The sequence below is a fragment of the Leopardus geoffroyi genome, chromosome D1 (assembly GCF_018350155.1).
Source record: "Leopardus geoffroyi isolate Oge1 chromosome D1, O.geoffroyi_Oge1_pat1.0, whole genome shotgun sequence".
In the NCBI taxonomy this organism is placed as follows: domain Eukaryota; kingdom Metazoa; phylum Chordata; class Mammalia; order Carnivora; family Felidae; genus Leopardus; species Leopardus geoffroyi.
This window is the reverse complement of record NC_059329.1, coordinates 110,163,710-110,177,756: the sequence shown is the minus strand read 5'-3', so window position 1 is coordinate 110,177,756 and position 14,047 is coordinate 110,163,710. Positions and strand designations below refer to the sequence as shown.

General features: G+C 42.3%; 1 protein-coding gene across 3 annotated transcripts in view; it reads right to left on the bottom strand.

Moving 5' to 3' along the window:
- The window catches only part of KDM2A (lysine demethylase 2A), a 116,634-nt gene extending 102,802 nt beyond the window's left edge, over positions 1 to 13,832 (bottom strand). Inside the window, exons 1-2 of one of the 3 annotated variants that reach the window (XM_045486010.1) lie at positions 13,757 to 13,832; positions 11,494 to 11,618 (exon numbers count right to left, since the gene is read on the bottom strand). In XM_045486010.1, coding sequence (XP_045341966.1) covers positions 11,494 to 11,535 — 42 coding nt within the window. In that variant the 5' untranslated portion in view covers positions 11,536 to 11,618; positions 13,757 to 13,832. Of the gene's footprint in view, positions 1 to 5,188; positions 5,311 to 11,493; positions 11,619 to 12,852; positions 13,674 to 13,756 lie in introns of those variants that run through there. The other 2 variants (XM_045486009.1, XM_045486014.1) reach the window with 2 other exon arrangements.
- Positions 13,833 to 14,047: the final 215 nt, after the last annotated feature.

Sequence of the window (14,047 nt, the reverse complement as noted above, 5' to 3'; positions counted from 1 at the left end):
GCCCTATCTTGATAAAAGGACTACACCACAAGCCATTCACATGAGAAAACCTTGAGAGGCATGTTTACATGTACCCCCTTAAACTCACCCTCCCATGTATCCAAGGAACCAAAGTCCTATGATTCTATTTTCTAAATATTCCATAGCCTCCCGAATTCCACTGCCCACATTCGCAACTATATTGCCGTCTTACCTCAACCACTGTAGTAGCCTCCTACTTGGCGTCATCAAATCCATTCTCCCTCCCTCCCTGATCCCTTCCCTATCCTGCAGCTGTTTATCAGTCCACCCATATTAGTCCTCTGATAAACTTCTGCCTTCCCACCATCTTCAAGATAAAGCCTTACTTGACCTGACCCCTGACTATCTTGTCAAGATTTTAACTCTCTCCTCCATCTACTTCTTTGCACTACACTAGCCTTTTTGGTCTTGCTTGGTTGGTAGGTTCTTCAAACACATCAGATTCCTTCCAATCTCAGGGTTTCTGCATATGCTAATGACTTCCTTTTTGACTGGTTACCTCTTACCCTTCTGGTCTCAGTCTTACTTTTTAAGTTTACTTACTTTTGGGCGGTGGGGGGAGGTAGGGGCAGAGAAAGAGGGAGACCAAGGAGCCAAAGCCGGTTCCATGCTGACAGTGGAGAGCCCAACACAGGAGAGCCCAACACATGAACCGCGAGATCATGACCCGAACTGAAGTCGGGCGCTTATGCCCAACTGAGCCATCCAGGAGCCCCCAGGTCTCAGTTTTAAAGGCTTTCTCAGGAAAAGTGTTCTCTGATGCCTCCTCCCACTCCTGAAGTTTAGATTAGGTCACCTTATTATATATTCTCACTGCATCCTATATTTACCTTTGTAGTCCTTTGCATAACTATAATTGACATTACTAGCAGAAATATTTAATTACTGACTTCCCCACCGGACTGTAAGCTTCATGACAAAAGGACCATGCCTGTCTTGCTCATCACTGTATCCCAGTGTCTTTGTTTGGTGTCTGATACAAAGTTATAATATTTTCTCATTCATACCACAGGATTTTACATTAGCTGGTCCCTCTACCCAGAGCTCTTCTGACACAGATTTGGTCCCCTAAGCCCTTGAACTTCACAAGAATGACTCCACACATCCTTCAGGTCTCAGTCACAAAATGCCATCTTCTCAGGGAGCCTTTAGTGATCATCTAATCTCAAGGAGCAATCCTTACCCTAATAAGTACAGATGACCCTTGAACGACATGGGTTTGAACTGCATGGGTTCACCTACATGCAGATTTTTTCTGATCAACATAGCACAGTATTGTAGATGTATTTTCTCTTCCTTATGATTTTTCTTTACATTTTCTCTAACTTACTTTATCATAAGAATACAACAGGGGTGCCTGGGTGGTTGGTTCAGTTGATTGAGCGTCTTAATTTCAGCTTAGGTCATGAGCTCACAGTTCGTGGGATTGAGCCCTGCATCAGGGTCTGCACTGGTAGCATGGAGTCTGCTTGGGATTCTCTCTCTCTGCCCCCACTCCTGCTCATATTCACATGCATGCGTGTGCACACTGTCTCTCAAAATAAACATTTAAAAAGAGAATACAACATATATATATATATAACATATAAAACTTATGTTAATTGACTATGTTGCAGGAAGGCTTCCAGTCAAAATAGGCTATTACGACTTAAGCGTTTGGGGAGTCACAAGTTACACATGGATTTTCAACTGTGCAGAGGGTCACTGCCCCTAGCCCCCATGTTGTCCCAGGCTCAACTGTATTTCATCAACTTCTTAATTTCTTCAAAGCAATCAGCACTATTTGAAAGCACAGTATTTGGAAGTTCTAAAAAGTAAGGCCCAAGTAGCTGGCACAGTGAAAGCACTGAACAAACATTTATGCGAATGAATCTCCTGAATGAGAAAAGATTACCTGGGGAACACCCAAAGTTCAGCAACAAAACATATACAAACTGTCCTTCAACAAAGTAGAAAAAGAGGCAGTACAGTTTAGAAGGCTTGGTAGGCCAGACTGCCCACTTTGGATCCTGACTCTTACTCTTGTTGGCTGGATAACCTAACCTCAGACAAGTTACTTAATTGCACTTGCCTCAGTTTCCAAACCAGAAAATGGGAATCACAGAACCTATCTCAAAGGGTTGCTGAGAATTAAGTCAGTTATATGTGTAAAGTGCAGCACCAAGCACACAGTATGCACTCAATTAATGTGTACTATTATCCATCAGATCGGACTTTTTCCTACCTTGTTTTAAATACACAGGGTGACTTTTCCTTTATCTTATCCACTCAAAAAGGCTCACCATTTTTTTTTTTTTTTTTTTTTTTTTGTTCACCACACAACTCCAAGGGCACCTTTCAGATAGATTCAGATATCTGAATGGCACCTTTGGGAATTGTGCAACATGGCAGCACCATCCTCAAGTTCTGGCAACCCCCTCCCCCTGCATTATGATGATCAGAAGACAAAGATGATCAAAAGACACAAGAAACAGAGAAGTACTTTGGAAACTATGAAAGTACTATACAGTGATCACTGTATTTATGAATCTACATTCTCTTGAAGTCACTGTCAGAAACAAGAGTGTGTTGGCCAGATTACTGCCCTGACAGGAAAGAGTTCCTAGCTTCCATGATCCATGGATATAAAGAGATGGATTAAGGTTGGAGCTACCCTGAATTCACACTGAGGGCCACAACCAGCTCATGAAGTTGTTTCTTAAGAATGGTCATAGGGTATTGAGCTACAGGGCAATTCATTATATTTCAATATTTGCTCACATCAATACCACAGCTTTTATCTCATTTTTCTATCCTTCAAAGAGAATATCAAAAGGAAATTTCTTGTTGTAACTTAATTATTGATCTCAAGACAGTGCATACTTACTTACTTTGGTTATCCAAATAAGCTGATTTCAAGATAAATTAAAAGGAGTATTAAATTGGCACCTGGGTTGAGGATTTTCCATAACCATTTAGTTTTTGACAATTGACAACAAAACCCTTCATACTTACTTTGGGCAAAGCCCTAGGGAAACGCAGTTTGAGAAGGCTTTTGAAATGCTCTGTGTTAGACTTAAAACTCTTAAGATTAACAGCAGAAAATCAGGATGGAAACACAGAACCTATCTACTGGATATTTCTCTTTAAATCAGGGTTTTCAATCTCACAATGTTGACATTCTGGACTAGATAACCCTCCTCTGTGGGGGATTGAGCTGTGCGTTTAGGATATTTTAACAGCATCCTTGGCCTCTACTCACTAGAATACCAATAGTACTTCCCTAATCTGACAATCAAAAATGTCTCCAGGGGCACCTGGGTGGCTCAGTTGGTTAAGCATCCAACTTCAGCTCAGGTCATGATCTCACAGTTCATGGTTTCAAGCCCCATGTCAGGCTCTGTGCTGACACCTCCTCGGAGCCTAGAGCCTGCTTCAGATTGTGTGTCCCCCTCTCTCTCTGACCCTCCCCTGCCCACACTCTGTCTCTCTCAAAAATAAATAAACATTAAAAAAAAAAATGTCTCCTGATATTGCCAAATATCCCAAAGAGGCAAACTCACACCCAGTCGAGAACCCTTGCTTTAAGTAATCTGTTCCAATTTTCTAAAACATCTACCCAGTATTCTCTCCTCTCCCTTTCAAAACTCCTTCCTTTGGGGCACCTGGGTGGCTCAGTCGGTTGAGCTTCCGACTTCGGCTCAGGTCAAGATCTCACAGTCTGTGAGTTCGAGCCCCGTGTCTGGCTCTGTGCTGACAGCTCAGAGCCTGGAGCCTGCTTCAGATTCTGTGTCTCCCTCTCTCTCTGACCCTCCCCCACTCATGCTCTGTCTCTCTCTGTCTCAAAAATAAATACACATTAAAAAAAATTTAAAGGGGCGCCTGGGTGGCTCAGTCGGTTGAGCGTCCGACTTCGGCTCAGGTCATGATCTCGCAGTTCATGAGTTCAAGCCCCACGTCGGGCCCTGGTGCTGACAGCTCAGAGCCTGGAGCCTGCTTTAGATTCTGTGTCCCCCTTTCTTACCACCCCACCCCTGCTTGTGCTCTGTCTCTCTCTGTCTTTCAAAAATGAATAAACATAAAAAAACATTTTTAAAAAAATTTAAAACTCCTTCCTGATCTTTCTAATAACCCAGACTTAATCCCAGGGTCCACCTTAATTCTTCATTCGCCTCCCAAATCCTCGGAAATCCCTAAGTACAATTCCCTCTATGACAGGTCAGTTTTCTTGTCGAAACAGCTGGTGATTAAGATGATACTGAAACTTGGGGCGCCTGGGTGGCGCAGTCGGTTAAGCGTCCGACTTCAGCCAGGTCACGATCTCGCGGTCCGTGAGTTCGAGCCCCGCGTCAGGCTCTGGGCTGATGGCTCAGAGCCTGGAGCCTGTTTCCGATTCTGTGTCTCCCTCTCTCTCTGCCCCTCCCCCGTTCATGCTCTGTCTCTCTCTGTCCCAAAAATAAATAAACGTTGAAAAAAAAAAAAATTAAAAAAAAAAAAAAGATGATACTGAAACTCAGCACTTGTGATCCCCAATCAAGCACTTTTTTCCATCATAACATGCTGCTAGCCATCAGTCACCAAGTTTTGTGAGTCCTTCATTTTTCCTCCCTTTCTATTTCTATTAACTATTCCCCAGAACAGTGGTTCTCAAACTTCTGCATGTATCAGAATCACCTGGCCCGTTAAAGCACAAATTGCTGGGCCCCAACACAGGGTTTCTAATACAGTGAATACAGAGCAGGGTCCCCCAAATTTGCATTTCTAACATGTTCCCAGATACCCAGATAATGCTGATGCTGCTAGTGAGGGAACCACACTTGGAGAACCACTGCCCTAGAGCTCAGATACCTATCACCTTAAGAGATAACTTATTTCAATATTCTTTTGGACACCAGACCTGAAACTGCAAAAATATTACTCCTAAAACACCACTTTGATCAAATTGCTATTTGATTAAAAACAAACCACAACTTCCAATGGCTCTCCATGGTCCATACCTGGCCTTCATAATTGTTTAAAGTATGTTCCCAACATTATGAACAGTGCCTCCCAAAACAAATCTACTTTAGTCCTATGAATCTAATGAGCATCCTCAGGATAGGCCTAATAAGTGTCCCACTCCATAGTAAAGCTTATGCTGTCTTTACCTCCTGTAAGGCCACCCTCTTCCCTCCTCCTCTCTACCTACCTGAAGGAGGCCTTCACCACTGTATCTGCCAAAACCACTCGCTTGGTCACTATCTGCTGCCTTCTATCTTTATGGTTTAAGTTTTTACCAAGTACTCACAGATAGAGAAAACCCCCAAGAACCTAAAATTTAAAACAGAAAACAATGATATGAGTGACATGCATAAATAAAAGGCTTGACATACACACAAACTGCACAAATACTGCTGTTTTAATAGATCAAGTGCAATAAGCTCAAAGTTCTCAAAAAGAATGTGCCAACTTTAGCTAAACATGATAAAACACTGACTGTCAAATATTTGTAGCTATCTCATTTAGGATGTTAGGATCTGTGAGGGAAGAAATTTTAAAAGCAGTTTCAAAAAACGAGAAAGTACTTAGTCTGCAACTTTCTACAACAGGAGTGGCTATCATTTGTTTTCTGTATGAGATAACACTGCTAGAAAGATGACAAGGTGTGACACAAGAAACATGGGGTTCAAGGTCTGGTTCCATTCCTCACCAACTTTGTGATCTTGGCCAAGTCACAGGCTAAAGGTTCCATTTCCATTTAAAAAAAAAAAAAAAAAAAAGTTTAAAACTATACCATCTACCTTATAGGCAGTTTTGAGAATTAAATAAGGTAATGTATATGAAAGAACTCAGCCTAGTATGTGGCTCATAAATGCTTACTGAATTCTAACATTTGTTGACATAAAAGCACAAAACAACAATATAGGATTATTCCAAAAATGAGATTACACAGAGCAAATTAATGAAAACTACAGTCAAGGATGTCCACTTCCCAAGAAGAAAAAAAAATTTTTTTTAACGTTTATTTATTTTGAGAGAGAGAGCGAGCAAGCAGGGGAGGGGCAGAGGGAGAGAGAGAATCACAAGCAGGCTCCATGCACAGAGCCTGACATGGGGCTTGATCTCATGATCCATGAGATCGTGACTTGAGCCAAAATCAAGAGTTGGATGCTTAACTGACTGACCCACCCAGGCACCCCCAAGAAGAAAAATTTTGCAGGACATAAAATAATGCCATGTCTCTCTGTATGGTATACAGTAAATATATCAATTCTTTGGCTTAATGATCAAAACGAAAACTTGAGAATAACACAAACACCATCACTTGCAACTTTGCAACTTTAAGGCTATCTAAAAGCCAGCTAAAACCTTGAAATAGAAGATTTAGGACAGGATTAGAGGTAGGAGAACTTAAAATTCAGAATGAGCTTTTAAAGTTAACATTTTTTCATTTGTAATGGCCCAAACACTATAAATATGTAAATATGTTCATCTGGGATGTGTGCTAAGCATATACAATATATATACATATATTACATATATATACATATACATATATACGTATATGTCTACATATTATATCTGTATATATATCGTCATAGCTTAAAGCTTCTGGTTCGAGACGCCTGGGTGGCTCAGTTGATTAAGCATCTCACTCTTGATATCAGCTTAGGTCATGATCTCATGGTTGTGAGATTGAGCCTCACGTCCATGCTCAGCGTGGAGCCTGCTTGGGATTCTCTCTATCCCTCTACCACTCATTCTCTCTCTCAAAAGTAGCTTCTGGTTCTATGTACACTGCAAGACATACCCAGGTATTTGGCTCATCCCCAGTCACCAAATTCTCCTCCATTCCAGTGGCTTATTCCTAGCACTCAAGAAATTGGTAGCAAAGAAAAGTATTTATCAGGGCTTTCAACAACATCAACAAATACTTATTGAGCCCTTTCTGTGTTGTAGACAGAGTACTTTCTCTTTTTTTTGAGGCTACTTATTGAGCACTTTCTATGTGTAAGGCACTATTTGAAGCATCCAGTATATACCATAAACAAAAAGAAAGTCTCAACTCTCAAGGAGCATATACTCCAAAGGAGAGAGATGCACAAACAAACAAGTATGGTACTGATTAGTGCTCAGCAAAATAAAACAAGAGAAAGTGATAGGGCTTAAATACAGTCCTCATTATGTGTCCCTAAAATATAGCTTACTGTGGAAGACTGATGCATAAGAATAAAGAATTAGCTCCCTCATTATTTGCATTTTGAATCACCCAAAAAATGGGCAACAAGTTTTTCCTACATCATCAGTAAGGAGGCTGCAACACTCGGAACAATGTACTCCTCCACCAACACAGTTGAAGGTTAAGTCTAATGAAATAATTATAAGTAAGCAAATTCAACAATTTAGATCGTCTTAATTTTTTTCCAGTTGTTAACAGTACGATACTTTCATGCTAGGAAAAAAAATGGCTTAAAACTAGGATTTTATTTTGCCTAGTCCATTCTTGGTCAGAATAGACCTTAGTGTGGTCAGAAAGACCACTCATTCAGAGTAGGACTGTTTGCAAAAGGGATGATCTGGTAACTGCTGCTGAATCTGGGAAGACAATTTTTAAGGGTAACCCAAAGAATGGTGAGAATATCACTAGGGCTTCAGTGCCCCCAGTTTCTTACAAAAGATAAATGATTTAGCTGTTTCGAAGAAAACTGTATGTTGGGAACATTAACAGTACTGAACATCCAATAGTATAAGAACATCCTTTAGAATATCTCTTAATGTCATCATCAAGATTGACAAGCAAAGTGAATTCTCAAGTAAATCGACAACTCCTTCTTCAGATAACACTACTAGACTTAGGCGAATTCAGGAGGAAAAATATTCAGGTTACATAATTTCTTTTACCAGGAAGTATACTGTCTTCACTTTCTTTTACAATGATTTAGGTGTCCGTTTGTTTCTACAATTGCCTTTGGCAGAAGCTAATGAATTTTTTCCATACTAAATGTAACAATGTGTACAAAATATTATACACGTTGAAGGCACATATCATAATCCAGTGTATTAAAATATTTAACAAGGGCCATCTCTTCCAATAAAAGTGGAAAAAGTCCCATGTTAAAGTGATACTACATAGCATAGAAATCTTAAGCATTTAAATGCACATTATTTTGCCCTTGATTTTCTATGCAATAATAAGGATTGCTCTGGATTGGTATGATTTTAGAAACCTGAAAGATCATTATAACTGCTAAGGATTTAACTTAACATTTTAGATTAAGAAACTGTAAGGTATTATACTGAACGTTCCCTACAAATAAATACTTAAATATACACGGACAGTAACAAACATCCAAAACTGCTCCAACACTTTGGCTCGTGAAATCAAATGGGAAAAAAAAAAAGTTCCATCTTCAGTACTTGTCAATATTTCTCAATAAGGTTCTCCATCTAAATTTACCAGAAACACAGAAATAAATCCTCTTTACCTCAGGACAACCAAATACCCACCCATCGCCAACACTGAAGCTTCCATCCCTCTCACTGGACTACCCTTTCAAGTGTATCAATTTGCCTTAGAGATCTATCTGGCTTTGTTCTAGGAATCTATACACAAAACTACTAATCTTCTCATTAAAAAACAAAACAAAACAATGTCTTGCTTAGGAATACTCAAACATTGTTCGCCCACCCTTGTCATTTCCTACTCTGCAAAACAAGCATTCTCGCTCCAGAAAGTAGAGCGAATATCCCAAATGTACCACATACACACCATCTTCAAAGGTACAATTTCTCTTCCACATGTAATAGTAAATAGATTGGCAAAAGGCATGCCATTATTTTTTAAACGAGCTGTTTCTGACTTTAAAAAATGACAAAGAGGATACAAACATAATCAAAACTTAGCAAATTCAGCCTATGCACTTGAGAAATAGCTATATCATCAGCAAAAAGCACTGATATGATCTATTGTTAGATCATTACTATTAACAGTATTCTTACTAATAAAAATACAACTTTTTTTTCTTAAAGATAGGTAAAAGGTCCAAAATACAAAAAAGTCATTCCAAAATGAGTCTAGACTCAGGCTTTTAATACTGGTATTCTGTTCTCTCTCTCAAGAGGCTACTTTGAAGGTACATCACAGAGGGATGCCTATTTAGGTTTTGTCCCCTAAAACAACATGGAAGTAACATTTAAAAACACTATAATCAATGTACTAGATAATTCCATTCAATTTGACAAATATATATTATACAAGACCATGCAAATTTTAATCACTAAGCCAAATAAGTAAACCTGTCATTTGTCTCTTTCAAACTTTATCCTCTATGACCAACAACTGCAAAACAAAAATAAGTTCTACACTTTAGCCTAAAGACAAGGTGTTAAAAAATAGTTAACTACTATAAAAATCAGCCTTTATAGTCTTAAAATTCCTCAAGTAAGATCTAACTTAATCAATGTTGGATCAATAGGAGCACTCACGAGAGAGAGAGAGAGAGAGAGAGAGAGACATGAAGTTTGGTAGGCAAACTTGTCACTCAAATAAGCTGCCAACATGCTCTCACATCAAAAATTATGGTATAGAAGGGATTTACACTTCAGATATAATTTGGTCATGTAATCTTAGAAAGGAAAATACATGGGACGCCTGGGTGGCTCAGCTGGTTAAGCATCCGACTTCAGCTCAGGTCATGATCTCACAGTTAGTGAGTCTGAGCCTTGCGCCGCAGGGCTCTGTGTGGACAGTGAGGAGCCTGGAGCCTGCTTCGGATTCTGCGTCTCCCTCTCTCTCTGCCCCTCCCGTGTGTGTGTGCGAGCTCTCTCTAAAATACGTGAACATTTAAAAAAACTAAAAAAAAAAAAAAAAAAAAAAAAAAGGAAAACAGACATCAGTCACTATAAACTTCAGAATTATCACCCAAAATTCTAAATAAGAGCCCCCAAAATACCTGATGTACCCTCTTATACAACACTGCTACAATAGCACATGAACCAAAAGAAAAAATATGCTAGATAAGGAAAGGGTTAATGTGTGCAACAGGTAGCACTTTATGATTTAAAAAAAAAAAAAAAAACTTGCCAGGACAAAAGTCACAGATTCCTTGGATCTCCTTACTGCTACCTCCCTATCTTAAAAATGTTAAAAAATGTGAAGAACTTTTGCTAGCTGAAGAAAAGGCTCTTCCTTTGAAAGACTGGATCCCAAGATCCAAGATCCCTCAGGTATTTATGTAACAGCTCAACAATTCTTACAGGCCTGACATGATACAAATGAATTCCCCATATAGAGCTGGGAATAATCACCTGGGAAGAGAATTTTGCAGCATCCTTTCTTCTACGTTCCCAAAGCTTAAGAAATGTCAAAACAAAAACCAATCCTTAGCACACAAAATTTCACTACTGATACACGTACTTTATTTCTAAAAGCTAAAGAAATGTATTCTCAAAACACGAATTGGGAGACAAGAGGCAAATCTCTGAAATAAGACTTGCCAGAACATACGCCTGCTAGATATACTTGCCAATGCACTCCACACCTTTGTAAGAGTCACATTTAAAAAAAGAAAAAGTAGCCTTTTCTCAAAAAGAGTGGAGATCATCAGAAAATAGGTTATAGAATCACTCTTCGCCCCCCCCCCCAAATTCAGTCTAAAATGCAGACCTAAAGAAGACCACCACAAATTCCTTCAGTAATCTTCTAGGTCTTTCAGTTTACCAAAATTCACACAGTACAGACAATTCTTTGGTTTTCCCCAAACCTTACTCTACAGACACAAATTCAAGTTTCTGAAATATATGGTGAGAATATTAATAAAGTTCTCTTTCACTAGGAAATACCAAAATCAAATTCTTAAACTCCAATAGGGAAACCCTGAAAGTAGGTCTTAAAGCAGCAAGCATTCATATGCACACACAAGGAAATTCCCTCCAAATCATTACTAAGTAAAAATTTCTTTCAACAAGATGCATCTCATATTTCCCTCCCAAAAATACAAAACACAGAACTTTTGGTATTCTACATTTTCACTCAGTCCCCACCAACCCTCTAAACCTATCAGTATTACTTGTGTGTTAAAAAATAAAAATAAAAATCCATAGTTCTACTCCCCAGCTCAAAGCCACAAATCCTGACACACCATAATCTACAAAATGATATAGAACTATCCTTCCTCAGTTTCGCCCCTAAAATTTACATTCGAATCTAACTTAATCAGGTTACGTATCAGTACTGCAAAATTAGTAATCCTTGTCACGTTGTAATCCACAAAATCCTTTGATTTACAATAGTTTGTATAGAAATTAAGACTACATATACAAGTCCATTTCCAAACAGGATGAGTATTAAGGCTCTAACTGCTTGGCCTAAAAACCAAATGAATATACCTTCTTTCCTCTGGTACACAGAAAAGCCACCTGAAAAGTTTTAATGATAGTAGGTTCACAAATAGAAACAAAATAGTTATTGTGCTTCAAAATTGAAAAAAAAAAAAAAGAGGATAAAATACTAACCAATCTCTGGCTGTAACGAATCCTTTCTTCTTCGGGTTCCATCTCTCACTCTTCTGTTGAAATTACTGTAAAGAAACCACTCCAGGGCTGCCTTCCTCTTCCTCCTTAGGAACCAGATTGCAACACTAAAGAATAATGATATGAGCAGAGATGAGAACTCATCCTCAAACTCAAGCTTTCTTTCAGAGAAAGAAGATTTAAGATATGTGTAAGTTAAAGGCTGACAAATCTGGTTCCTCTTCATCAGTCTGAGACCCCTCTGCTCTCGGGCAAGTGGTTCCATGTCATGACCAACATTAATCACATTACAACTGTCCGAGGCCTAGGCAAAAGGAGGTGATGCTGGTTTCAGTTCCTGCTGGATGGGCCACACCACTGTTTCTCCCCACAGGACTACAATAAGCAAGCCTCCCCTTGATGGCAGTGATAGCAAAAAAAAAAAAAAAAAAAAAAAAAAAAAAAAGAGAGGTGGGGGGAGACTTTTATCTGTAGAGAGCTGACCAGGTGAAGCAGGCACTGAACTAATCCAGATCCCAATCAAATTAGTTCTCTCTCAATGGTAATTAGAAACTAAAGGGGGGGGGGGGGGAGAAAAAGGGCAGACTACATAAAAAGAGGACAAGAAATCAGGATTTAAAGAAAGATTCCAAAACAATTTCCCATACCCCTCTAGTAAAGCCGTACACAATCGTCGCCTTCCTTTCCAGACTCCCTGGATCTTTTCATTCCCAAACCAACACTCCACCCCAACCAAGATGTGTACAACTCTGAAACAAATTCAAGAGAGTTGCATATCAGGTTCAAAAATTCCATTAGATCCTTTGGGATAAAGTAATAAAATGAGCGAATCCATCGAGAGAAATAAGTAAAATACATCTTTTCCAAAAATTACGACCGGTTTGCACCACGGTCGATCTATAATACCAAGAAAGGTTTTTCTTTTTTCTAAATATTCTCAAGGATAATGGCTTCCATAGGGAACGCAGATTTTTTTTCTCCTTTTTGTAACTACATTACAGCCACGTTAATAGCATCCTTTCAAAACTGCTCCAAGACCAGAGGACCCAATGACACAGTTTGCAAGAGCAGTTTGTGGCAGAACCCTCCTAGAGGAAGCCCTTGTCCCAAGTCGGGAGGGAAAGAGACCGTGTTTGCACCCCCTGGGCGAGTGTCGCCCGGGACTGAAAGCAGCCAGGGCCGGCCAGGAAAATGGCAAATCTCGCCGGGATCCCCGAAAGGAAAGGCGTTTCAATGGTTCGCCCATCGGAAAAAGAAATAGAAACTTTACATTAAGACTTTAGATACCACGGTGAACCAAACTTCCAGGAGGGGGGGGGGGGCGCGGAGGGGGAATCTCACCGGGGATTTTGCTCGTGAGTTCTTGTCCAAGTGAGAAGTAAAAGATTCCAAAAACTGAGAGGAAAAATTAAATCCCAAACGTCGTCTTCGGTTTTTTTCCGTGGATCAACCCACTATCCAGAGAGGGTCAGGGCGACCCGGAAAAGAGGAAACAGTTGCTGAATCAAACCTCCTCTTCAGGCTTCGGAGACCAGCAGTCGGAGGCGTCAGGAGAGGGGAGCGCGACCCCTCGGCGCCGAGCCCGGGGCGCCCCCGCCTCCCCCGGGCCAGCGGTCAGCAGCCCGAGCCCGAGCCCCGAGCCAGCCCCGGCCGCGGGGAGCGCCCTCTTCGCCGTGCCCTAGGCAAGCAGCCGCCCGGCCGCCTCCGGAGCCCAGGAGCGGCGGCCGATCAGCTGAGACCGGCCGGCCCGAGGTTCCCCGCGCCGCCCCGGCCCCCCGGAACGCGGGCCCCGGCCCCGGGGGGCGGAGAGGGCGGGAGCGGCGCGGCGCGCCGGGCTGGGGGCCCGGGCTCCCCTCGCGTCTCCCCCTCAGCCGGGGCTCCGCGCTGCGGGACGAGCCCCCGGCTACTCCCCAGTCGCAGAGGAGGGACTCCGGGGGATGGGCCCCCTGGCGTTGCCCCTCCTCCCGGAGCGCCCCCTGCCCAGGATAGACGGAGCGGCGACAGGCCCAGCCGCTGGGAAGGTGCTCTGCGAGCCGCAGCCTCCGCCGCCGCCGCCGCTGCCGCCGGGGAGGGGTGTTGTTTCCCTCACACAGGAGGAGCCGCTGAAGCAGCCGCCGCCATTTTGAACCCGTCAGACTCTCACATACACACAGCTCCGCGGCGCACTGCGCAGGCGCCGCCCCCCCACCCCTCCTCCGGCTCGCCTCCACCCCCACCCCCCTCCAAGCCTCTCTTCGTTTCTTACCGCTCTCCAGGGCGCACGTGAACGCGCACGCGTCACTCCCCTCTAACGCGGACACTCCGCGGCGCGCGCACGCGCGGATGCGTCGGCCTCGAATCGCCCGCGCCCGACGACGCCGACGCGGCTCCCCGCCCCCCTTCGCGTCAGCCCGCCCGCCCTCCCGCCGGCCCACCGCCCCCGCTCCCCGAGGGCCTTCTTCCTGGGCTCGGGCCCGACCTGCTGCTCGCGCCTGCGCGCAGGCCAGGATCCTCCTCCGCGCGCGCCCTCCCCTCCCACACGCCCTCGCTCGAACAC